Source organism: Polypterus senegalus, chromosome 5 (genome assembly GCF_016835505.1).
Source record: "Polypterus senegalus isolate Bchr_013 chromosome 5, ASM1683550v1, whole genome shotgun sequence".
In the NCBI taxonomy this organism is placed as follows: domain Eukaryota; kingdom Metazoa; phylum Chordata; class Cladistia; order Polypteriformes; family Polypteridae; genus Polypterus; species Polypterus senegalus.
In genome coordinates this window covers 78,732,123-78,758,950 of record NC_053158.1, presented here as the reverse complement: position 1 = coordinate 78,758,950, position 26,828 = coordinate 78,732,123, and the positions used below count along the sequence as shown (strand labels likewise).

The 26,828-nt window shown below is 35.7% G+C and overlaps 1 protein-coding gene across 5 annotated transcripts; it reads left to right on the top strand.

The window, feature by feature from the left end:
* The first annotated feature begins 16,962 nt into the window (after positions 1-16,962).
* LOC120530382 (glucagon family neuropeptides) lies at positions 16,963-23,849 on the top strand. 5 transcript variants are annotated; one of them, XM_039754848.1, is made up of 6 exons: positions 16,973-17,492; positions 17,990-18,094; positions 18,184-18,204; positions 19,850-19,984; positions 20,476-20,580; positions 21,508-23,849. In XM_039754848.1, exons 2-6 carry the CDS (start codon positions 17,997-17,999, stop codon positions 21,689-21,691), a joined length of 543 nt encoding a protein of 180 aa, XP_039610782.1. In that variant the 5' UTR covers positions 16,973-17,492; positions 17,990-17,996; the 3' UTR covers positions 21,692-23,849. The 5 variants fall into 5 exon arrangements, with proteins under 5 accessions (XP_039610784.1, XP_039610782.1, XP_039610786.1 ...); XM_039754850.1 differs by lacking the exon at positions 20,476-20,580 and having other exon boundaries at positions 16,963-17,492; XM_039754849.1 differs by lacking the exon at positions 18,184-18,204 and having other exon boundaries at positions 16,988-17,492.
* Positions 23,850-26,828: the final 2,979 nt, after the last annotated feature.

Genomic DNA, 26,828 nt, shown 5'->3' with positions numbered 1-26,828 from the left:
GTCTCCAAGTGCAATTAAATTCCAGAAATTCAATAACAAGGTAGAATAGACCTCAGGCAATGTGTACTAAAGGCTAAAGATCTGGCTAGATGCCACCTGATTCCATCCCCACATTTGACTAGTCTAATTGTTTTAGCCGGCTTTTCTGTAATAGCATAAATGTAAAAAGCATCATTATATTGTACATTTCTTCTAAATAAAAAAAAATAAAATAATACTGTTATTTTGATTTGTATTATATAAAATATTTGCAGTAATTTTAAGTGGAGCAAACATATGGCCAGCTAGTTAAGTGTAGATTAAGTTTCAGTGGTATACTGAGAAGTTTATTTGGAAAACAGAAAAACAGCATGTTTTATTATTGCCATTATTTTACAAAATTCTAAAGTATTATTATTAACTCATGAAAAATTGTAAACTGTGCCATTGATAGTGCATGCATAGATAGATTGTACAGTATTTATTTAATCACAAAACAGCAGGAAGCATTGACCTTGGGAGGGCTGGGGAAATTCATATAATCAAACTAATGACCAAATGAGTAGACATTTGAGGAGCTGAGGAACAGGAAAAGCCGTGGAACCAGATTACTGTAAGTCGGTCCTTGAATTCTTAAGGTCTGTGCTGATCACCTTTGTGATTTCCTCTGTCAAATGTTCAATCTGTTGTTAAAGATGCAAAAAAGTGATGCTATTGTGGAAAATAATCTGCATTGTTTCTGTTCCAAAGAAGGTAAGTGCCACTTTACCTAACACTACAGAGCAGTGGCATTTATATCTCACATCATGAAGACCTTTGAGAGGCTGATCCTGGACTAGATGAGACCTCTTGTGGTAAACTGCCTGGATCTGCTACAGCTTCCCTATTTGGCAAAGATTGGAGTAAAGGATGCAATTATCTGTATTCCACTAGAGCACCACAAGGAACAGTCCTGTCTCTTTTTCCCTTCACTCTGTATACATCCAATTATAAATACAACATCAGGTCATGTCACTTGAATAAATTCTCTGATGATTCTGCACTTATAGGGTGTATTAGCAAAGGGGATGAGACAAAATACAGAAGTCAGGTGGAAAACTGTGTTTCTTGACACAAAGAGAATTAACTGCATCTTAACATTAGAAAAACCAAGGAACTGGTTATTGACTTTTGAGGCACCAAAGAGCCTCTACATCTGGTCATTAGTCAGGAAGTGGATGTAGACACACATAGGATCTAAACATTGTGCATATTTTTTTCTTTGGAGACTGTATTCTTTTAATATGGGTTGTAAAATCCATATTCTACAACTCTGTGATGACCAGTGTGATTTTCTATGCTGTGTCGTGCTGGCCTTGTAACATCACTTCAAGAGAGGCCCATCAAATCAACAAGCTAATTAAAAGAGAAGGCTCAATTATGGGGTGTGCTCTCGACCTTGGAAGTAATAGCAATGGAGAAAATGAAAACAAGACTGAGTACCATTATGAACAATGCTATACATCTTCTCTGTTACACCCTTAGTACTTTCAGCCAGCAAATTATTTAGCTGAAATGTGGAAAGAAACACTACTGGGGATCCCTTATACTGACAGCAATATAATGAATCACTGTGATGGTGGCTGCAAACTCAAAACTGTTCTTTTTTTAGTCATTTTGGTGTATGTTCAGATCATAGTGTGATTGTGGTGTATGTTCAGATCATAGTGTGATTATTTATTTATTGAATAAGCTTCTGTAGAAAAAACATATTTCCCCCCCTGGGATAAATAAAGTTCTATCTAGTGTTAGTATTAACTTCCATCCATCCATTATCCAACCCACTATATCCTAATTACAGGGTCACGGGGGTCTGCTGGAACCAATTCCAGCCAACACAGGGCACATAGCAGGAACAAACCCCGGGCAGGGTGCCAGCCCACCACAGTAATATTAACTTAAAATCAGAAAAGCAAATTTAGACGGAGATGTTGTATTACTTGGTGCCTTTTGCTAAGTGTAAAAACTCATTAACATTCCTTGAATATGTACTGTATAATAATTAGGAAAAAAATCCAAAACAGTGATTATTGAAATGGAAGGAAGCCTTTGTTATATAAAGGAAGTATGTGTCTTATGGATGCATAAATAAATAAAAGTAAAACTGTAAAATTTTGCATACATTTTAAAAGGCATAAAAATGAATGATTTTCTAGAAATATGAGATGTGTAAAGCACAATGATGTAGATATAAAAAAGATATTTCATGTAATGCAGGTTCAGTTTATACCAAAAATTAAAAGTTTAATTAAAATGTACTGGATATCTTAAATGGATGAAAAATATGATAAGAAAAGGTTTGCTGAATAAAGGGCTGTTACATAATTCTAATTTACAAAAGTTAAATAGAACCAGGAATTATTGTAGAGTTTATGTACTGTATGAATAAATGAAAGTAGCAATTGAAAGGAAAGTATATAAATGTAGCTGGAAAAAAATATCACTAGTAATGCAAAAAATAACTCACATAGTTTCTTTCAAAATGATACCAATCCTTCTATATAAAAGCAGTCGGGATTGTCCTTCCGTCTCATGAGTGCTACGCAGGCGCGGAGTTTCACACATGCCCCGTCCATTTTGCAATGCACGATGGGATTTGTAGTTTCATTTTTCCAGGTAAAAGATGATTTTCTATACTGTGTGATATCTTCTTCTTCTTTCTTACTATATAAAAGCAGTCGGGACTGTCCTTCCATCCCATGAGTGGAAAGCGTAGCGGTATTCCGCTTATCACAGACTTACTACTTGCAGCTTGCGGTACAAAGCGACATGATGTGAGCAGAGTTCTGGTGCTCCCATCGTTCCCTTGCTTTTGTGCGCGATGCGCTGGAAAAATAGACAAAATTATGTCTCTGGAAATAATTAATATTGATGGAGTACAAATGCCTCACCGCGTAGTAAATATCAGGGGGGTTCAAAAGGGCGACCTCAATATAGAAAAAAAGTTTAAATTTCATCACACAAATAACAGAAACTACGAGTATTAAAGTAATACCGCTCAAATGCAATATAACCAAATTAATGAGTTTGTATAAAATATCAAATTGATCTACATATTGAATTACCTTAAGAAGTGGTCAACTTAAAAGTCGGTCGCCTTAAAAGGCGGGTCAGCCTAGTAAGAGAATAATCAAGGTGTAGGCAGAGTGTACTAAGAACAGCAGGAGAGAAAGAAAATATACAGAAGATGACATTCTAGATACTTTTAAAGTTTTTCAGGTTTCTTTGTAGATACTGTTGCTAATACTGACAGTATCTACAGGCATTAATAAGCAAAAAGTGAACGATTTGCAGAGAGTGAAGTGTTACTATGATTAAAAAGGCTAAAAGTAATTGTAAACAATTTTTTCTTTGAGATCACTGGAATAAATGTTGTGTGGGGGAGATATTAACATTTCACTCTGTGAAAAGGGAAACTTGAAATAATGTAATTATCAAATGTTGTACCATTGTTTAAAAAAATGTTTGCATTGACTGGTAATTATAGGCTGGTAAGCTTAATGTGCCTTATAGACACATACAGTGGTGTGGAAAACTATTTGCCCCCTTCCTGATTTCTTATTCTTTTGCATGTTTGTCACACAAAATGTTTCTGATCATCAAACACATTTAACCATTAGTCAAATATAACACAAGTAAACACAAAATGCAGTTTTTAAATGATGGTTTTTATTATTTAGAGAGAAAAAAAATCCAAACCTACATGGCCCTGTGTGAAAAAGTAATTGCCCCCTGAACCTAATAACTGGTTGGGCCACCCTTAGCAGCAATAACTGCAATCAAGCGTTTGCGATAACTTGCAATGAGTCTTTTACAGCGCTCTGGAGGAATTTTGGCCCACTCATCTTTGCAGAATTGTTGTAATTCAGCTTTATTTGAGGGTTTTCTAGCATGAACCGCCTTTTTAAGGTCATGCCATAGCATCTCAATTGGATTCAGGTCAGGACTTTGACTAGGCCACTCCAAAGACTTCATTTTGTTTTTCTTCAGCCATTCAGAGGTGGATTTGCTGGTGTGTTTTGGGTCATTGTCCTGTTGCAGCACCCAAGATCGCTTCAGCTTGAGTTGACGAACAGATGACCGGACAATCTCCTTCAGGGTTTTTTGGTAGACAGTAGAATTCATGGTTCCATCTATCACAGCAAGCCTTCCAGGTCCTGACGCAGCAAAACAACCCCAGACCATCACACTACCACCACCATATTTTACTGTTGCTATGATGTTCTTTTTCTGAAATGCTGTATTCCTTTTACGCCAGATATAACGGGACATTTGCCTTCCAAAAAGTTCAACTTTTGTCTCATCAGTCCACAAGGTATTTTCCCAAAAGTCTTAGCAATCATTGAGATGTTTCTTAGCAAAATTGAGATGAGCCCTAATGTTCTTTTTGCTTAACTGTGGTTTGCGTCTTGGAAATCTGCCATGCAGGCCGTTTTTGCCCTGTCTCTTTCTTATGGTGGAGTCGTGAACACTGACCTTAATTGAGGCAAGTGAGGCCTGCAGTTCTTTAGACGTTGTCCTGGGGTCTTTTGTGACCTCTCGGATGAGTCGTCTCTGCGCTCTTGGGGTAATTTTGGTCGGCCGGCCACTCCTGGGAAGGTTCACCACTGTTCCATGTTTTTGCCATTTGTGGATAATGGTTCTCACTGTGGTTCGCTGGAGTCCCAAAGCTTTAGAAATGGCTTTATAACCTTTACCAGACTGATAGATCTCAATTACTTCTGTTCTCATTTGTTCCTGAATTTCTTTGGATCTTGGCATGATGTCTAGCTTTTGAGGTGCTTTTGGTCTACTTCTCTGTGTCAGGCAGCTCCTATTTAAGTGATTTCTTGATTGAAACAGGTGTGGCAGTAATTAGGCCTGGGGGTGGCTACAGAAATAGAACTCAGGTGTGATACACCACAGTTAGGTTATTTTTTAACAAGGGGGCAATTACTTTTTCACACAGGGCCATGTAGGTTTGGATTTTTTTTCTCCTTAAATAATAAAAACCATCATTTAAAAACTGCATTTTGTGTTTACTTGTGTTATATTTGACTAATAGTTAAATGTGTTTGATGATCAGAAACATTTTGTGTGACAAACATGCAAAAGAATAAGAAATCAGGAAGGGGGCAAATAGTTTTTCACACCACTGTAACAGAGTGCATTTACTTTATCAGTTTATAGTTTGATGTAGGTTATTGTTTTAGGCATCATACCATCCTTTGTGAGGTCATACCTGGCATATGGTATGCAGTTTATTACAAATCACAAGAAATGCTTAGCATTGCTTGAAAGAAAATTACAGAGAAAAATAACTGGAGTGAACGCCAGGTGGCACTGTTGTCCCTTTAAACCCAACAGACAGATGCACTGGACGTTGGGTAAAAGCACCAGGAAGATATTTAACTCTTTTTCTTCTAGGAATAGTGCCCTAAGCACCACAGCCATCACTAATACAGGCAAATAAATACAATAGTAATAACAATACATTCTCTCTTCCAAACCTCCCAGCAAGTACTTTCTACTACCTCCCAACTCTGGCTTGCTTGCTGGGTCTCCAGCAGTCCTTTATATAGTCCTTGACCCGGAAGTGCTTCTTTTCTTCCTCCCACGTGACTTGCCAGCACTTCTGGGTCAGCTGGAGAATTCACGTTACTTCAGGGCTTCTGTCCTCGTGACTACCTAGTACTATAGGGAAAGGATGAGTCAGCAGGTCTTTCGACAGCTTCCGCTGGCAGCACCCATGGCACCCAACAAACAGGGCTGAGAAACTGAATTCCAAGTCCCAGGATGCCCTGCTGGAATCCGGGGCACCGTTACACTCCAGGGAAGCTGCCACCTAGCATTTTGGGGGAGGCAATGTCCTAAAAAAGCTGCCTTCCCCCATCTTTCCTTCTCAGGGGCACCAGCCGGGTTGGGCTGCTGGCCATCTGTTACACTGGACTTAGAGCAGGATTGCAGATTATAATCTTTGAGGAAAGAATGAGAGAGTTTAATGTTTTTACCTGAAATAATGAAGATTAAGAGGTGACACAATTAAAATGTTTAAAACATTTAAAGGTAAAAAGTAAATTAAATAGCATTTGTTACTTTAAAATTAATTATTCTGCCAAACACGGTAACACAGATAGAAGTTGGTCCAAAGTAAATTTCATAAAAAATACTTGGAACAAAGTACCAAATCGCTCAGTTTGACAGTATTTTGGAAACATTAAGTGAGCAAGAAATGATGAACTATGTTTGAGTGAATAGCCTATTCGTTTCAAAACTCTTTTTAAGTTCTTTTGGAACTGCCTCTCCTGAAGTAAGCTACTGTCAGCTCAGAAAGTAAATGGATTCTTTGTAATAATAGCAAAATAGAGCCAAGATTGTGCCATTAAAATGGGTGGAGGTTTAGAATCAATTGAGACTCTCTAGGTTGATTTTCAAGGAGAGAAATAAAGTTCATCTGTGGTCACTAAGTAAATTCCATTAGGGCAGGGGTCCTCAATCCCAGTCCTGGAGAGTCGCAGTGGCTGCAGGTTTTTATTCTGACCTGGTTGCTTAATTAGAAAGCAATTCTTGCCAATAAAGCACTAACAAGCTATGAAATTAAATTAACTCTGCTATGTCAGGTCATTCTCATATCCTAGATTTTCTTTCCCTTTCTATCATGCAAATGATTTGAAGGCTAAAATGGACGAGTAATTCTCAGTCCTTCACTTTTTTCTCTTCATTTTTCTTCCAAGTATTTAATTAAACCCAATAGTGCAGATAAATACACACAGGTGTAAATGTAAATAAGCTAAATGGAGAAATGCTGCTCTCTCTTGTCATTTGCATGTTATTGATAACAAGGAGCAATTAAAATAGCTGTTTAAGACAAAATTAAGCAATAAGGGCTCAAAATCACTAAAGTGAAGCAGAAGTGTTACTTTAGCAATAAGTGCTTTTTATTAAGCAACTGGGTTGGAGCAAAAACCTGCAGCCACTGCGGCTCTCCAGGACCGTGATTGAGGACCCCTGCATTAGGGGACAAATTTGGCCCAAAATATAATTTCACTCACTAAGCCCATTATGAGGAGCAACTTACCTATACCAGACCCCAAAAATCCCTCCTAGGGACAACCTCCTCAAATAAAGCACATGTCACTAAAAAAAATTCCCCAGGAGGAACAGTTTTTTAGAATGAAACATTCCCTATGGTCTTCTGTTGTACAAAGAGAGAATCATTGCAAACTTTCTTGGAAGTTTATTCATTAGGCTCAGTGGTGGAGATTTACATACTGAACAAACACACAAACAAAAACAAGGCAGGATAAATGCAACACTCACACTGTGACACCCATCTTAAATACGGCATCTGGTGAAATTAACATCATGTCTTTCAGTCCTTGGTGGAATCCTTCATTACTGAATAATGAAAATGCAAACTTGAAAAGCTATTTCACTATAAACTCTAACCACACTTTAAACCAAAATGTGCTGCTTTCGTAAATGTATTTAGTTAGTTATACTAAAAGTGCTCGTGATTAATTTATACAACAGAGCTGAATTAAGAAGAGCAGGTTATCAGGGAATTCTTGTAAATGCAGCGAAATGAAGCAAGAATAACGCTGATGTAGAATCACCAAGGTCTAACATCAAAACACCTAAACAATGCATTCACGCGTATTGCGAAACTTCAACCAAAGGACAGGGTTTAATGAGAATCATTAGAAAAATTATGATGAGAACAGGCAGTTCAGTCCAACAAGCTGGTCCATCTTATTCAGATAGATTATGCAAAATAGCACAAATCTGAGATTTGAAGGTCCCTAAAATCCCACTATCCACCAAACTGCTTGGGAATTTACTCCATGTACTGTATCTATGGTTCTTTGCATGAAGAAATCTTTCTAACATTTGTTGCAAAATCTGCCCTTAACAAGTTTCCTATTGTATCCCCTTGTTCTTGTTGCAGAATGTATTATGAAATAATATCTGGTATATACTGTACTGATTTATTTCATAATTTTAAATACTTCAATCAATTTCCTACTTTAAAGTAATTTTATTTAAAACTGAATCTCCCCTCAAAGTTCATCTCTGTTTCTGCTGGAATCAGTCTAGTAGCCCTTCTCTTGTCTTTTTTTTTTTAGCACTGCTGCATCTTTTTTGTAATATGGAGTACAAAACTGAGCTCTCTACTCCATGTGATGCCTCCATAATTTATTGTATATCTTAAGCATAACCTCTGTGGCAGGCGGCCGGGTCCCATGCCCAGCCAGGACGCCCCTTCTATACATGTTCATGGACTGCTCAATACCTCCCCCAGGACGCTTGGTAGTAACCTCCCTGGCTGAGGATGGTGCCTCAGTTTCCTGCAGGGCTCCATGGGAGATGGAGTTCTCCACAGTCCTGTTGATATCTGGGGTGGCCGCCAGGGGGTGCTGCATGGGTCCCTGAGCCGGCCTAGACAACTCTACAGCCCCGCCAGGAAGTGCAATCAGAAGCAGGTGATCAAGCAGCTGGAGCACTTCCGGGTGGGCTATAAAAAGGACAGGCAACCACCACTCAGGGCCAGAATTGGGAGGAAGAGGACAAGGTTGCCTGGAAGGAGTGGTGGTGCCAGATGAAGAGGTTTTGTTCTGTGATTTAAGTGCTTTGGGACTGTGTAATGCCTGTGGGGTTCACGGGGAAGTCGTGCCCCACAGGTGAAGAAAAATAAAAGTCTTCTTGTATTTTCTTGTGCCTCAGTCTGAGTCTGTGCCAGGTCGGGCACTATATAGTGCTACTATCACACCTCCCATGACTTATACTCTACATATCATGATATATACTCTAACATTCCATTAGCTTCACTGTCTGGATGTAGATAGTGATGGGCCCATTATGACTCCTATGTCCTCCTCAAAAGGTATAATTTCAATTTTCAGACCTCCCATTATACGTATATTCGAATCTAACATTTTAATTTCCTAAATGCAATACTTTACATTTACTTTCATTTAATTTTATCTGCCATAAATCTTTCCAAGCTTGTATACTACCCAAATCCCTCTTTAACAATTTAGCTGATTCTCATTATCTGCCCTTCCACCTAAGTTGGTATCAAAAACTTCATTTCAAAATTGTGGAAAAAATACAAAAAAAAAGTGGCAAAGATCTTACCTTCTTTGAAGGAATCTTGATGATGACCTTTTCACTCCGAGGACTGGAAATTTTCTTCACTACTCCTGCTTTGAAAGACTTTTTGAATCATTGTCCAGCATTTAGGTGACCATCCCAAGTAGGTTTTCAACAATGGAGATCTTAGATACTGGAATTGGTAACCTGATTCATAGTTGTTTGGAATAATATGATGACAGCCTGAATGAATCAATTCACTATTATTTACTTGTTAGAACTTGCCATTGTTTGCTTGTCAAAAATCTGCAAATGGAATTAATTGACTATGTAAGGATTCTTGTGCCATCAAATGTGTTTAATGACGAACATTGTATCAATATATTTTTGACAGATATGGTTGAGTAGATATTGTTTGTTTAATCATAACAAAATTTCCATGTAAAAGTTGCTACTTGATCATTTTAGTTATTATGCAGGAACAATTTCTAATTCATACTTTGTACAAATCATACTGCTAAATTAATGGGTCTTCCTGCAATGCTTTGTGTAGAATCGTGTGGAAGACATGCATGAGTCTAAAGAAGATTTTTATACTGATAGCTTACCTTGACAGCATTAGAATTAATTAAAATACTTAATCATTTGTTAATTTCATCAAGGTTTGATTATTAGAAAATCTGGATATTTCTGATGTTCCTGTGATTCTTCTTATGGTTGTCAGAGACAATGACACTGAATCAGTCTACTTTAACAGGCAATCTTTGGCATGCTAGAAAGTGCAATTGTGGTAAATGCTTTCCAAATGATATTTAGCTTAATATATGCTGTTTATGTGAGGTACTTGAAACACTTTCAGCTTCATTCAGAAAGTGTTACACTTGGATGATGGGATAACTTGCACTAAAGTTACAGGTTTTGAAAAGCAGTTGTTAATGTAGCCCGCAGTCATTTGTACTATGCACATGAATATTGTAAATTGTTAAAGCTATTCAAATGTTACACTACTTAAAGAACTTCTCTGAGATGTTCAGTTTGGGAAAATCTGCCTAGATTTTTTTTTTGTTTGTTTTTATGTTAAGATGACTGCACTTTCAAGCATTTTCATTCTATCATGTTCTCTCAAAGATGTAAGGCATACATTCAACTGCTGAATGCTGAGTTGTGAATGTTGATTCAAAATTTGCATTAAGTATGTTATTGTGGAGATAATCTATCAAAATATACAGTGGAGAAAACAAGAGAATTTAAGTTAAAATAGCATTTTATTTTTTGTGAAATTATACAATTTTTAAGGTAATGGGACAAAAACTGTATTTGTTCAAGGTAAACCGTTTCCTAAAAATATTTGGGTACCAGGTATGAAATAGTGAGTTTTAATAATATACTTTCAGTGTGCTTATCCAGAAATCTGAAAGTGTGTGGACTTTGATAAAATTATATGGACCGCGGAATCGTTCCATATCCCGAACGCTGACAAAGTAAACTATTTATAAACACTTCGTTGAAAAACACTGGAACTATTCATTCTTTGTGGTTTGAGGATATTCGGTTTGCTTAAGTGGGGTGGTGTAGGCGTCTCATCCAGTGACGATACATTTGACGAGTGATTAACACTTCTTCACGGAAAGCACTCGGGCGTCCCGATCGGATGTGTGTTCAGTCTGGTGATTTTGGTCGCTGACTATGCGTGCTTCTGTCGTGATGGAGCGATGAGACAGCAGTTTTTTCAGGTTCTATTATTATTTTTTTAAGTAGCTATAAAGGGCTCTACTTTGCCATAATCGCCTATGAGTACGCCTATTCACCACTTCTGCTTTGTTATCTGAAGCAAGTGAAGAAAGATTAACGAGAAGTCAGGTGTTCATAACGGGAAAGAACAATGCTGTTATAGGCGGCTTCTCTTCAGTTTTAACTTTTATAACCACTCAGACTGTACTGAATACAATGAGAAAAACGGGATTCATCAACACTGAAATATCCCACAGACGTTTCATGTCTTTCTCATGCACTTGCCTCGTGTTCACTTTTAAAAGCAAAGGTGTCAGAGTAGTTATTCAGAGCGATGCCACTGAGGAACTATGTTTGGCTTCAAGAAGAACTATCCACATGAATGTTCCAGAAAGAACCTTTAGATCTATAAAAGACAAGGAGTCTCACAACCCAATAAAATGCTACCGTAGAACCGTTATTTTTAAGAATGTATAGTCAGACGCTTGTCCGTCTTAAAGCCACCTTCTTTAGACACATGTACACATAGCCTTTACATTTAACGAATATCGTGCACCTTATCGTGCTATTTAGTAAAGTTTACTACATAACATTAACCATTCCTGTTTAATTAAGTGATGTACAATTCTTTTTCTTTTATCCTCTTTAAGTCTTAACCATAGAATTCGCTTAACTATGATTGGGTGGCCCATCTTCCATTAGATAGCGTCCCGGCCTTAACGTTTTCTTAATCTAAGATTAAAAAAAAACTAAAAACATGCCGAATTAAGTATACTTGACACGATAAAAATTAAAAATTAGTAGGAATGAATATAACGTTAGGTAATAACAGTTTTTAAGTATAACTGTCATAACACACAGGGATATGCACCCTTTCCTGCTTCATTTAATATGACTTATCTTTTGGGAGTCTTAATGAACCTGATTTTGTGGTGTGAAAACACGTATTTCATAGTTTCCTCCTTAAAATCAGTACTCTCGGATTTTTTTAAGTTAATTTATCAGGTTGCATATACTGGAAACCACTAAGAAGAGGCATTTCTGTGCATTTTTCAATGTTGTTGTACTTAACTGCGGTGGGCTGGCGCCCTGCCCGGGGTTTGTTTCCTGCCTTGCGCCCTGTGTTGGCTGGGATTGGCTTCAGCAGACCCCCGTGACCCTGTAGTAAGGATATAGCGGGTTGGATAATGGATGGATGAATGGATGCTTTACTTAATCTCTAACATATAAGTATGATTTCATCTTCAAAAGAATAGAAAAAAGTTATGATCAGGTAGCTATAATCTCAGTGAACATATAACAAAACACATCATCAATCGTCCATACCCACGTGTGCTAATTGTTAAAAGTATACATAGCATAATCAGAGGGCTGTCACTGCAGGCTCATTTTGAGATGAGAAAAAGAACGCTTGTCATACAAATCATCAATCAAGGAGCCACGTGACTTAAACGATAGTCACTGCAAAGTTTCCTCCCGATGTGTTAAGATCAGTAGTATTTTATTTCACTGCTTATTGGAGACGTACATGCCATGCTCCCTGGCTTGCTCACCCAGAACTTGCAACTTTATTAAAAGGGTTTGTCAAAATTTAATTTTGCCCTGCAGTGGCCAATCCTTTTGTTGTTACGTCTTGTTTCTGCAGACCTGAGGACGCTTCTGTGAAAAAAGACCTTTACCAAGTGGAAAGAAGGGGACAAAATTCCTCTCATAGCAGGATATCTTATTCTAGAAGTTTAATGAACTGTGCAAATAGCGACCCCCTAATGCCCCACAACCCAGACGTTTACCTGCCCTATTTACCACTATGTTGCATTTAAGCAATCGATTTCATACAACGCTTTGTTGACACAAAATATTTACAAAATTACAGTAGTTTAAAAATAACGGCGTGCGCGGTATGCAGAAGCACATTTTTTACTCCACAAACTTCGACTACATTAAGTTTACATTACAGCTTAGAAGCCGATTTTCCTATTTGTGTAAGATGGACGCTGACATATAGAATAATGGTACAATACTGAGATCTGCTTTCGAAAAAAATCACAAATCGTTCGGGACTTGGCAACATCAAGAATAAAACCCAACACTCCTTAAGGTTGAAACATGTAGTGACTGATCTTTCACGTCTTCTGATCCCTCTAAAAGACGCTGAAAAACTGCATTTGGGAAATATTTCTCCTTCTTTTTCTTGTGTCTCAAAACCACGCTACTAGTGATATCTGAGGGTTACGTCGGTGGAGATCCACTATCAACGTAACGCTGGTCTTGCTAACGCTAACATCATCACGTATTCTTTACAAGCTAAATCTGGCGCTTTCACAATCTATTTTTTAAAGTTGTAGGGATGGGTAACATTTCCCATTTAGTAGAGCATAAAATGTATAGATTTACATTTTGTTTCTTTCAAGCCACTCATAATTCAGCGCTCCTCAAACCACAAGACGGCGGCGCTGCTGGTATCATCCATGCAGTCATTAGTTTTCTACACTCGCTTATCCTGAAGGAGGGTCCTTAGGAAACTGGAGCCAATTCCAGCAGTAGCACAATAAAGAGTCACGGTTAGCGCTGCTGCCATACATTAACCAGATCCTTAGTTCAAAACTATATGTGCACGGATTGTGTACGTTTTTCCTAGTTATATGTTGATCGTCCTTCCGACTACTGCTCTTTTTCTCCCTTCTCTTAAAGACTTGCGGGATGGTTAATTGGCCGCATGCTTTGGTGCCGATTTGATTCGTGCCTTGAAGTGACCATGAAACGGATTCAAGTTTCTGTAACTTCTTCTTCTTTCGGCTGCCGTTAGGGGTTGCCACAGCGGATCATCCAAAATTGTGGTCCGCAAATAAACAAAAAATATATATACTCACTGCATCATCTTTTATTTTCTTGTCTTCCAAATACTAATACAGAATTCCTAATTTTTACCCTAAATTTATTTATTTATCTAAAAAAATGTACTTAATCCTTTCAAATGAATGTTGTGTTCCATTATAGCTTTTATAAACAATTTCAAATTAAATATTGTTTTTTTTTCATTAAAGTTTTTTTTTTATTAGTAAGTATACAACACGTTTACTTTCTTTCAGATTGTTAACTTCTGGTGTATTGGTGTATGGTCACTATACCTGGTGCGTTTTATGGCTTTTTGGTAAAGGTCCCATCCAAAATGTTTAAATCACATCATACTTTCTGTGGTATGCTTTCCCAAAAATTTAAAATCAAAATGTATTATATTTGAATTTAACTGGATTTAGTAAAGTGCTCAAATCATATACTTGCTGCCCTCGTGTCATGGAATGTTGAGAATTTTGAAGAACTGGCCGACTTTTGAAATTGTTTAAAGAATATCTTGTGAGCTGCGTGCTCTTTATTTAAAGAACGTTCAGTTATGCAAATCTGATATGTAAGAATAAGCCCGTGTTTGTTTATTTATATTTATTATAACGTGATAACAAAGGGGTGGACAAATACAAAGCTGCAGAAGAAATGAAGAGCAAAAAAGCACCAGACTGACAGTAAGACAAAGGGCAATACAACAACAACCACAATGCAACTAAAGCTTGATGAGTTATGACACCCACCGCAAAATCCATTAATTCTTAATACAAGATTTAAAGACCAAAGGGTATATAGTCAATTTCAGACTAAAATGGTGAGGTTTGACTCTTTTCTTTTTGTAGGCAAAATATACATCTTGTAAGATGGTATTAGTATGTTTGTGTATAATGTGCCCCTGCTTATACAAAAATTTTATTAACATAGAAATACTGGAATGTTAATATTTTATACTGTCGTTACAGCTGTTTGAATGTATAGATTATTTGCCGTTTTAAGAGCTGATTCATATTACAATTTCCTATCTAAATGTTTGCACAATATATAACCACATACATGCATTCATTTGTATGGTTGAATGAGGAATTGTGCGAGAGCTGGCTTTGCCATGGTCCGGCGCGCATTCTAAGGTTTATTCTCGCCTTGCACTGATAGTACACTCTTAAAAATAAAGGTGCTACAGTGGTCCTTCAGAGTAATGCCATAGGGGAACCATTTTTGTTCCCAAAAGACCCATCCACAAGGTTCCAGAAAAGAACCTTAATACATCCGTAACAGGCTCCATACATTAAACAATTATGTTTGTGGCCAAGTGTTAGTATTGTGTGAGGATTTTGCCCTACGGCGGACTAGGACCTGCTCTTGTCTTACACTCGATGATGCCAGCTTATGTTTCAACGCCTTGCCTACCCATCTTGGAATAAGCTGCGTTGGAAAGTTGTCAGATAGCAGAAGCTATGGATCATGTATTATATAAAAATGTTTCAAGTTTCCAATTAGTTAAATTCAACTAATAACCATTACTGCTTAATTTAAAACTTTAAAAGAAAAAAAAACTAAGTTCTGGAAATACAGTTTTTGCTGGCTATATTCAACAGAGAGATGAGCTACATACCAATAATACACATGGCAGTCACATAATGAAATATTTTTAAAATGCTATGTTTATTTTAACAGCAATATATACTGTAATCAATATTAATTTTGTGCAGAAGTTCTGAAAATTACAGTATAATTAGTAATGTGTAAACTGTCTGTATACTTTTACTATATGCCCCAGTTGTTTTATTCAAAATGTATTTAATGTTGTTATGTATACTTTTCTTAGAAATAAACAAGAAACAGGCCAAGGGATTGATAAATTTTATTTTTTCCATTTTCAAATTTCTGAAGTGAATCAGGAATTAGACCCCGCAGTCTCTTATTATTGTCTAAAAAGACAGTCGTCAGTAACTTCTTCTGTACTAAAGAGCTAAGATCTGTTTGAATCTTGTCATTGTGTGTCTGTCACTGCATTCAATGCATTTTTTAATGCTTTCTAACGCGTAGTTCTTCTAATAAAAGATACTTAATCAGTTACTAATAAATAATCTCGGTATTCATTTCAAGGAACATCCTCTATATTCTTCAGAATTTTATTAAGCTTATTAATTTCAATAGGGTGGGTTCATTTTTTGCCAATTGTTAATCTAAATGTTAGCTTTTTATACGAATTATAAGTTAAACTGCTCCAAGTTCATCTAGTTTAAATCCAAAAATGTATTTTTCAGAGATGGCTTATTTATTTCATTTGATATATAAAGCAATATAGAACGTATTGCGTTTGGTATAACTGTTCAATTTTTCTAAATCACCACTTGGTGGCACTCTTTACTTTTTATTCTTTTAATATTTATATAAAAGAAGTTCTTAAATGTCAGGACTGGAATCTGTCTGAAATATATATTGTTCCTGAGTCCAGAACTTAAAAAATACATCAGTTTATGACGTCAAAGATAACTTAAAACTAATGTCAAAATGCATCAAGAATCACACACGTCAGATAGGCTTGTCACGACCACAACGATCTTCCACAGAAAAAAAGAGTTAATGCGCGTGTATGGAATACATTAGGATATTCACATACGCAATCGTGAGAGCGTGTCACTGAAAACTTATGATACTTCATGAATAATTTGCAATTAAAATGGGATTCAATCATATGGGAATAATTCTTTTGTCATATTAAACATTAAACCGTTTTTGGCTAATTCATATTGACAACAGCTCAAAATTAAAATAAAATAACTTTCAATGTATTAATGTTTTTATGAACAATAATGCAGGGGAAAAGGGGAAACAACTAAACCAAATCTATCTATCTATCTATCTATCTATCTATCTATCTATCTATCTATCTATCTATCTATCTATCTATCTATCTACTACCTAATATGAAGAATGAAGAATACACTGTATTTGAAAAAAAACTAAGTAAAAACATTAGTCTAAAATCAGTATAGTACTTCCTAATAAACGACAAAAATAGCACAGAATGTTTGAGTGAACATCTAATGTAAGTTACTTTAAAGTGAATATTCGAAGTTATAAGCTTTATCAATATATAGATAAAGCGAAGATGAGCTCAGCAGGTCTTGATTTCAGCACCTAGTAGGAGGACAGCGCACTTAGTCATTTGCACAACTGTAGATTAAAATGCTTATGTAAAATTATTATATACATTTATATATATAATCGGTTAAAAAGAGACCCACGTTAGTTTTCAGATCACTGACGCAAATACTTTTATGATGATAAGAGTGACTAAAAATGTCAGCAATTAAACCAATAAATGAACTTGAGAATCTTGCGTGACAATTAGATAAATATCAGTATATGCTTTGTTCCGAGAAATAAGTTTTCGACTAAAAGCTCAGTAAGTGTTTTATGACTCCGAGTACTTCATGGATGAGGAAGGAAAAGTATTATTATATTCCGGGAGGAAGGGTTGATGACGTCTGTAGCATCCTTAATGTGACTTATTGAAACTAGACAAGCTGTTGGATTCATGCATAAAAATCCGAGAGCAACGGTACAACAAACAAAAGTTTCGGATACAGATAATATGTAGACAAATGTTTACATTGCTGTTCATAAAACGGTGTTTATACAGACTTCTGGTAATTGCATATTGTATATAAAAGTGTGGAGGGCTGGCCACGTTGACGGGCTCGCAAGAAAACGGCAGAGGCGCTTCAGTGAAGAAGTGCCGTGAGAAAGATTTTATCTCATTCTCACAATCTCAGCCACATCCGGATCGCATCCTGCACAACACTCATCTTATTCTGCAATAGGTATGTGCCAATGCTTGATTTTTACGAAAAAAAACAGACTCTCCTAAAAACTTAAACTAGAATTTCTAGTTCTTTGTGAGGAGACATGTGGAATACATCATTCGGATCGTACAGCAGAGCGGGAGCCGGTTTTCTCCATTTCGCCTTGAGAAGACAACCGCATACCGTTTGCATAAAGTTTGTCTTTATTTTCTTCTTTTTTTATTTTTGGTGGTGATAGGGGGGCAACAAGCAATTACAATCGATTTTTTCCTTAGCTTTCATTTTTTGGTTCTAGAAGAACTTTCATTGTTGCATTGCTGGATTTTAGCGCTGACATAAAATGATGTTATCATAGACTCGAAGTATATTTTTATCCTGTGGAAGAATCACATCTTTGAATGCAATATCTGAATGTCCTTTTTGAAAGCGCAACGCAAAGTATAGCCACAGTAATATTTCGCCGGGAAACAGTGCTCTCTATTTACTTTTTTTTTTTTTTGGTGTCCTTTTACCAGATTCACCATGTCTAGTAAATCGACTTTAGCTTTACTTATCTACGGGATCATTATGCATTGCAGTGTCTACTGTTCACCTAGTGGGCTTAGTTATCCTAAAATTAGGTAGGTATCCTTTTTCTTTCTTTTACTGCATGTCTTATGTCTGTGCACTTGCGCTTTTGATTGCATGTCTCCTTGTTTCTTTGTTTTAGTGTGATGGTGAGAGACGGAACGTAAGTTGACTTATGTCTTTAATTAATGTGGATATGCACTGGCAAACAGATGGTGATGTGTTCTCAGTGAGAAAATGTAGAACAATGTAAATGAAGAAGGAAGCTGGTTAGGAAAAACTAACTTAAAATATGCCTACAGCAAAGTAATGTAAATCATTCCCATAATGTGAGCTCTGTTTGTAAATACTGCATAACTAAATCGACTTGACCATATATTTGCATGGGTAAGTGAGACCATCTGTATGAACATTTAAATGGTATCCAAATGTACTGTACATTTGCTACTAATAGTTGAAAACAGCTTCTGCTACGTATTTGTTTTCATGAGCCGTACAAACATTGTCACCAGTCCTGTATTTTGGTGCTTCTGCTGCTGCCTCGCAGTTAACAAATACACCCGAGAGTTGAACGCAAAATAGTTCCACGTTCCCTTGAAAAGTGGGGATTTATGAGGCAAATCAGAGGAGCCGAGTCCTCTGGGTATTGGCTGAATCGCGTCATTCGCCGAGGTATGGGGTGAGGTGAACAAGAGGATGCTACAAAACTGAATTAGAAGGCACACAGCTAAGGACCACAGCTCATTATTAAATGCATGAGGTGTGTGCCTTTTTCAGAGCGGCAATCAATAAACCGCACAACCACCCCCACCCCAACTGTGCTTTACTTGGGTTTTAATAACGGACCAAGCAGAGTTTTGATTATTCTGCAGTCCTACTCGGCTAAGCTAGCACATCAAAATGATAAAACGGACACTTTTTAAATTAGGGAATTCACATACCCTGTCTTTGGGTCTAAAATGTATATGTGATTTATTGACAGAAGTGCTATCATAGTCCCTTTATTAAGGATTCTCTTCTAAAACCATTGTTTACCTAATTTGTGCTAACCCCCTTTCCGTACATTTTCTTCAGTTGAACGTTTAAAAATAAGGATCAACCCAACAGAAGATAATGTTAGATTTATTATTTAACATAGTTCTGCAAAATCATTTATAAGACAAAATATTGCAATCTTGGTTATGTGTAATTGGTTACTGGTTTTAAAAATTGTGGAATTTACTAACTAAAGACAGATCAAAGGCAACGCATGCTGATATTTACTGGGTTGATGAAGACCTTCAACAAGGCAGGTGAAACCGAAAGCATTTTCCTTAGTTGGCACGGATGATTTTACGCAACACCTTCCAGGCGCGAGCTTAATGTAAGAAAGCTGTCCTCAAGTGGCGAACTATACAGCAATAATCACAAACTCATTGATGCTCCGTAGTCTCTAGTAATCCCACTCAACAGGATCCTTCTAACAACTATCGATTACGGCTTAAACCTTAACAATTTACCGACAAGTACTTCGATTTATTTGTTCATTTCAGCGCGTGCACAAGTAAGAACGTATTTTAGTGCATTTAATAATTTTATAATCGACTATGCTACAGGTTATTACATGCTGGTATTGTAATCACTCTTGTTTTTCATGCCAGCACCTTATAACAAAGCTCTAGGGACTCCACAAGTAATTATTCGTTAATTGGTAATATCTATTGAATGAAGGGGCTGATATATATATATATATATATATATATATATATATATATATATATATATATATATATATATACAATTTTTTTAATTTCTTTGTTTCTTTCCAGATTTGAGAATGAAGTGTATGACGAAGGAGGAAACTCGTTACCAGATTTGGCTTTTGACAGCGATCAGATTGCTATACGAAACCCCCCGTCAGTAATTGATGATGTATATACATTCTACTATCCACCGGAGAAGAGGTGATTTATTTATTTACTTTTAATTACGTAATATATTTATACATATTTATTTATATATTTATTTAAATATATGTGAAGCATGCTGGACATTTCATTGTTATGCCTATTATTTTTATTTGATTTGTTCTGTTATTCCGGTTGTTTTTTTTTTTCTTTTAATTGAATGTGAAATCAAGACAAACCTTTGGGGAATTCTGAGCAAGACAAAAACAGCAAGGTCAGACGAGCATTTTTTCTTTAGAAAGCGAGGAAATCTCATTAGATCTGCTTGTTACAAGTATTAGCGATGCCAGTTTTATTGAATTAGAGTAAAACAGACGATTCCGCTATAATTTGTATAAAACAAGCCCGCCTTTAAGATGATCGATTTGTTTATCAAGATGTGATTTATTTTTATTATTTTTTTTTTAAGTACACATTAAATATCAGACGAATATTCTGCCAATGCGTCGGGTCACTGATGGTCACTGTTTGGCATTTTATTACCTCAGAACAGAAAGGCATGCTGATGGGATATTTAATAAAGCCTATAGGACGGTGCTGGGTCAGTTGTCAGCAAGAAAATATCTCCATTCTCTGATGGCAAAGCGTGTAGGGTAAGAATTCTTTAAAGCGTTTCCCAGTCGCTTTTCTTTGTGTCACTTTTCATTATTATTGTTTTATTTTTATGTGAACGTTCAAGTTTTGACTCACTTTAATTTCTTTGTTAATTTCCCCCAGAAAGCACTTCATGTAATGTCACCTTTCATTTTGCCTTGTGTGTATTGTCTCTAAACGAAACGACCTTAAAGGCAGCAACAAGCTCTGTAAACGAGAATTTCTTGCTAAAGCTGTTCTCTTGAAATATGTCTAAGAGAAAGACCAACAAAGAGATAAGCAATACAACAGAGAGTAGATTTATATTCTGGCACAAAATATTCCCCTAATGAGCGCAGCTAAGAAACCACGTGGGTGCATAAATTACATTACCACAATGAATAATTTATGTAGCCATACGGGCTCTTGGTAGAATCATAATTCCTGGCTTAATCTATATATCCCCTGCAGTGTTCAAGACTGTGCTACTATATTCTATATGTGTGTTTCCTGAATTTTAATTAATTTCAATACATCATTATTATTTACAACAAAAGTCATATTTTAAAGAAGTAATTATCTTGAAAAATAACGCCTTCTGCATTGTATGTTGAAATTCCGCTTTTAGAAAAGATCAGTGTAATCACAGAGCAACCTTACTTTAATGAAGTCAAAAGGCATTTTGTGATATATTTACTGTTAATAAAAAACTTTTAATTCAGAAAAGAATTTACCATGCCGTTTTGCGCAAAGTAATTTAAACTGCACTCTGCAATTATGGTGTGTTTAAACAATTAGTGTCTAACTCAGACATTTCTATAACTTCTTGGAGATCTCGAGGTAACTATTCTGTTGTACGAGACAGTTTTAATGTCACCCACTTTTCGCGTGAGACTCTGTAAATGTTTGCATGTATTTAAATGCTCTTCGTCTGTTTGTCTTTGCAGAGGAGGCAGCAGTATGGAGGATGATTCAGAACCTTTATCTAAGAGGCATTCGGATGGTATCTTTACAGACAGCTACAGCCGCTACAGGAAACAAATGGCTGTCAAGAAGTATCTGGCAGCAGTCCTTGGGAAAAGGTATAAACAAAGGGTTAAAAATAAAGGACGTCGAGTAGCCTTTTTGTAGCGTTGAGTTACCAACTGCCCTGTGTACACAGCCCTAAAAATCAAGAGTCATTTCGAGATAACTGAACAATCATCGATCGCTCCTGTGTTATTTAAACATGTATTTATGTATGAAGTAAAGCCATTAAAAATGAATATTTTGATAATAATATTGTTTTTCTTTTGTACAAAGCACTTGAGACCGCACAGATCTACTTTGTGGACCAATTGATTTACGTGATATGTATATATAGGCTGCAGATATGTAATTCATATAAAGTGTGCACACGAAAGTAATTAGCCTGAGCTCTTTTATCTTTTATATTAAAAATATATACAGAAAAAAGACAATCATTGTTTTGAATGGTACTCCTATTTTTGTAACTGAAGTTAAGAAGTTAGTGTTTTTATTCATGACAGCCCTGAAGACATTAATTTTGACCATATGCTACTGGACATAGACCTTCATGCCCTGCTTCAAGGGGATTTTGATCCTTATGATTTGGGAGAATTCCTGAAACTGATTTCTCCTTCGGTGAGTCCGATCACAAAGGCTCCTTTACACAAGACTGTCTCCGGGGAATCTGTCCCCCTGTATTCGCTTCAATACTTCCGTGTCATCTTTATCTCTGAACCTATCAGTGATTTTTTTTTCCTTCTTGTTCTTTATTTCTTAATACGTGTTACAGGTGTTTAACAAGTTTAATCTTTGCCAAAATTCTGCAACATGCATTTCCTTAAGAAGAAAATCGATCCAAAAATATAAAATCACACACACGCACATTACGTTGTACGTAATGCCCTAATGATTATTTGATATTTTGAGAGATAGCAAAATATTTCGATGTCGTATTAGTCACCACCTCATTCACACACACACACACACACACACATATATATATATATATATATATATATATATATATATATATATATATATATATATATATATATATATATATATATATATATATATATGAGATTTGAAAGTTTGCACAAGTCCCGTTTTGTTTTCATTTTTCCAATCTGACCTCTTACGAAAAGGAAAAAAATCCTTCAAATTTGTGCAAAGTATTATGTGTTACTCTCTAGTGCTATCTCTGTCTGCTGAATCAATTAACTATATAATCTCAGTTAAGAAAAGCTTTTAACTACTGCCTGGGTGTGTAGGTCTAATTGTTTCTGTTTGTCGTTTGATCTCTATACTAATTCTTAAATTGCAAATTCAAGTGTGCACTTATCTCAGTCTCCTCTTTATTGTGCCTCATCTTTCTTTCTAAGGAAAAAAATGCTTATTCTGTAAAGCTTCTTGAAACATTTAATGTGTTAACGACTTTAATCGGTATGCAACCTAAAACGACACCAATTTCTTCTGGTCACTATTATTTGCTAAAATTGTACTGTGTATACTGTAGAAAATGTTTAACCAATTTCAGACTTCTTTCGCTGCATTCAATCTTTTGTTTTTTTTATTACATTCTTTTGAATGTACGCACCTGAGCACCAAGTGATACTGTTTCATGTGCATGATGAACCTGAATAAAATAAATATTAGAGCTACATAATATTTAGCACATAAAGAATTCACTGAAGTGGTGTCGCTTTAACATGTGTCCCTTCTTTATGCCTTGAATTGATTAAGCAATTCATTTTGATTTAAGTGTTAGATATGCCTTCATCTTCAGTTGTGTTCATGTGCAAATAATTCTGATTTAGGGTTTATTATTTCATGATTACGATTTAGTCGGGTAATTTCTCTACATGCTTTGCCATGAAGAAGCCTGTAAACATGTTGCTTCTTCTCTGTGAATTGGAGACACAGTGTAAATAACTAGCAGGGCATGCATGTCACTGAATCCCTTTGTTACACATGAGCACAAGTGAGCACAGAGCCACGTGTTCTGTGATAAGTATGGATTACTTAATCTATTCACCAACAGGTTAATCTTGATATTCGAAAACTGTGATCGTATGTGTTTTCTTGTTAGCGATTAAGCACTGAGAACAAGACATGTTTGTATAAAAACGGGCTACCACCTCCTGGCAATGTAGGGGCGCCATTATCTGAATGGGAGCCGCCCAATCAGCCTTTTAGACCAGACCAGTTCTAGCTGGGTTGGGCAGCTCTTTCAATGTGCCCTACTGTGCCCGGTCCTTCTTTTGACTGGGAAAAAAAAAAATAAAACTGGAATAAGAAGAGTTACAATAATAGCATTCCCACAGGCTAATTAGTTGGCATGCTAAAATGAACAATTCATAAGGGCGATGTAGTAAAGCGCAAAACGTGATTTTTCTTTCTTTTGTCGATGTGGTTAATGTAAAGTGTATATTAAAGGAAATTAGTTTGCAACCACGCTGTCCAGATATTGCCAGTGGAGCCTCTTGCAAACAGTGGTAGAACAAAGTCATTCGATCTGTGCCTGAGTCTTGTGTATGAAATCAATCTTACTTTAATTTTGCATTCTCCTCCAGGCTATGTGACGCAGGATGCAGCTTGCAGCTTTGGTGCCTTGCTTCGACTTTAAAATCGCCACGAATCACAGATGGCTATTAGTGGCCCTACAATGCTGCAACCCCATCAGCTTACATTTCACTTTTTAGAGCTTGGTATTGTACAGCGCAGATGTTTGATTTCAGTAGCGTTATAGGCTTCAGCTTAAAACTCGCTGATTTTCAGTTTGTTCTTCATTTGTAGATTTGAGGTTTGATAGCTAAATGCAAGCATAATGGTAATCTCCCTAAATATATTGTGTACATTTCTAAGCGCCAAAAGCCTTACTTTACATTTTCATATATATATATATATATATATATATATATATATATATATATATATATATATATATATATATATATATATATATAAGCACTATAACTCATGACTAGATATTGATGACAAGATATCTTCATCTTGTATGGAATTTAGTTAAAAAAAAAGAAAAGAAAAAACTACATTATCATTATATTAACGTTACCTGAAAGGTAACGTTTATAAATGTTTAAAGTGTTGTAAGATTTGTATGAATAAATTTTTGTAAACAACACTACTTCGTCTAATCTTTGAAACAAATCATATGAAGCATACCAATGTTAGTAATCTATATAGTGTACCAGAGCACCTGAAATAAAGGACTGATGGAATGCAAATTTCTTCCCATTTTCACACGTGATGCTGTATTTATGGGGGGAAAAAAAGTGTACGCAGGTGGATTACAAGCTAAGGTAGGCTGAAATGCATCTCTCTTTTCTCTAATAATAAACGTGTACAGTTGAAGAAAATTAAGACTTAAACTTTCCTTGGAGACGTTCCTCTGAAAGTACTACATGGACAAGCAAGGCATCTAAACGTATGGATTTTTACACCTTGAACAACCTCATTTTTGTCCACGACCCACAAAAGCAAACACGCCAGTTTGCAAATTCTGGGTATTTAGAAAAGGGTCACCGATCATTACTGAAGACTGTCTTGCTGCTAAAGTTTGGCCAGACGCAACACACCAAGGAGCACTGAATTGCCGCAGCCGACTTCATCTGAGTAAAACAGAAGACGAAGAAACGGAACGGAGGAAGAGAAAAAATAAGCCAGTCAAGTAATTAAAGTGTATTGGCTGGTTAAACAGTGAAGTTTTAACGACAAAGCAATGCATAAAATATAATCTCAGTAAAACAAACATGTGCAAACAAAGAAACACAAAAAGGAAAATTGCTATTTGTTTCCTCTTCTTTTGCTTATTTCATTATGGACATTTAAACACTGAGCAGTTCCAAGGACTGAGATCAATATTGTTACTGCCTTAAAAAATGATATTTAATCCTGTGTCCATTCGTGATCTAAAGTCTTTATAAAGTAAACAAGAAAGCAAATTGGGATTTGGCTGTACAAACTTGGTATTAATGAGTTAATTTAATGAAGATGTATCAAGTATAGCCCATGGTCCCAAGTTTATTGTAAAACACAGAATCTGAGACAGGCACATATATACACATATCAATGTAAAATGCACTATATATGATAGATAGATAGATAGATAGATAGATAGATAGATAGATAGATAGATAGATAGATAGATAGATACTTCCATCTTTATTCTATCTATCTATCTATCTATCTATCTATCTATCTATCTATCTATCTATCTATCTATCCAAGATACATTTCAGATGGAAAGTATGGAAGATTAAAGTATCTATTAATCTATATATTAGTGCTTTTTATGTCTGTCTAAGATAAATAGATATGAAAGACACAATATAAGATAAATCTTACAGGATGCCATTATATAACATTCATCTCTGCAAAATAATATAGATAAACAGATAGATAGGTGAGAAAGATATCATGAAAAGCACTATATTAAACGGACAGACCGATAGATAGATATGATAGATAGATAGATAGATAGATAGATAGATAGATAGATAGATATGAATATTAGATAGATAGATAGATAGATAGATAGATAGATAGATAGATAGATAGATAGATATCCATCTCCAGTCCCACATGCATCATTTATATTATTTAAAACTTTCAGTGCTATGTTAATGCTAACTAATTAAAACCTTTGACTCTTCTCAGTTCATGAAGCACAAACGTGTGTTACAGGCTGAGCAACTGGGACACTTCCATCTCCATTATTATTTTTTTTAATGACAATAACAACAACATCGTATTAACATTACTACTTTTATTTTAATTACAGTTTTTATATAGAGACACTTTGTATTTGAAGAAACATCATCAAAAAATGCTGTACAAACAATCAAAGGACTTAAAAGATAGACCCAGTTTTTGCTCTCACCCTTACATAATATCCTATACATTTACAGATAGGTTTACGTGAGTGTATACACTAAGTGAATGAAGTTTTCATATTTAAAATAAGTTATGAATTAAATTTCTTTAAAATTGTTTCTATTTAAAACTTTTTAATAGTAACATAATCAATTAAACACAACCAATATACCTAAAAAGTCTTCTTAAGTTCTGTAATTAGTCTTTTAAAAGGACATATTTACTTCAACAATATAGTGAAAGATATCTGTTTGTTTTTTATGATGAAGCTTTAAATTTTTATTTTTTATTTTTATTAATTTTATTACATTCCATACAAATCAATCAAGTTTTACATAAACAAAGTTTGAGTTAAGAACAAATC

What these genes read in the sequence shown, in the direction of transcription:
- LOC120530382 (XM_039754848.1), top strand. Translation starts at nt 17,997, where the DNA reads ATGTCTAGTAAATCGACTTTAGCTTTACTTATCTACGGGATCATTATG. An exon ending in GTGATGGTGAGAGACGGAAC is followed by an intron (nt 18,205 to 19,849) that starts GTAAGTTGACTT and finishes GTTTCTTTCCAG; the next exon opens with ATTTGAGAATGAAGTGTATG. An exon ending in TACTATCCACCGGAGAAGAG is followed by an intron (nt 19,985 to 20,475) that starts GTGATTTATTTA and finishes TTATTACCTCAG; the next exon opens with AACAGAAAGGCATGCTGATG.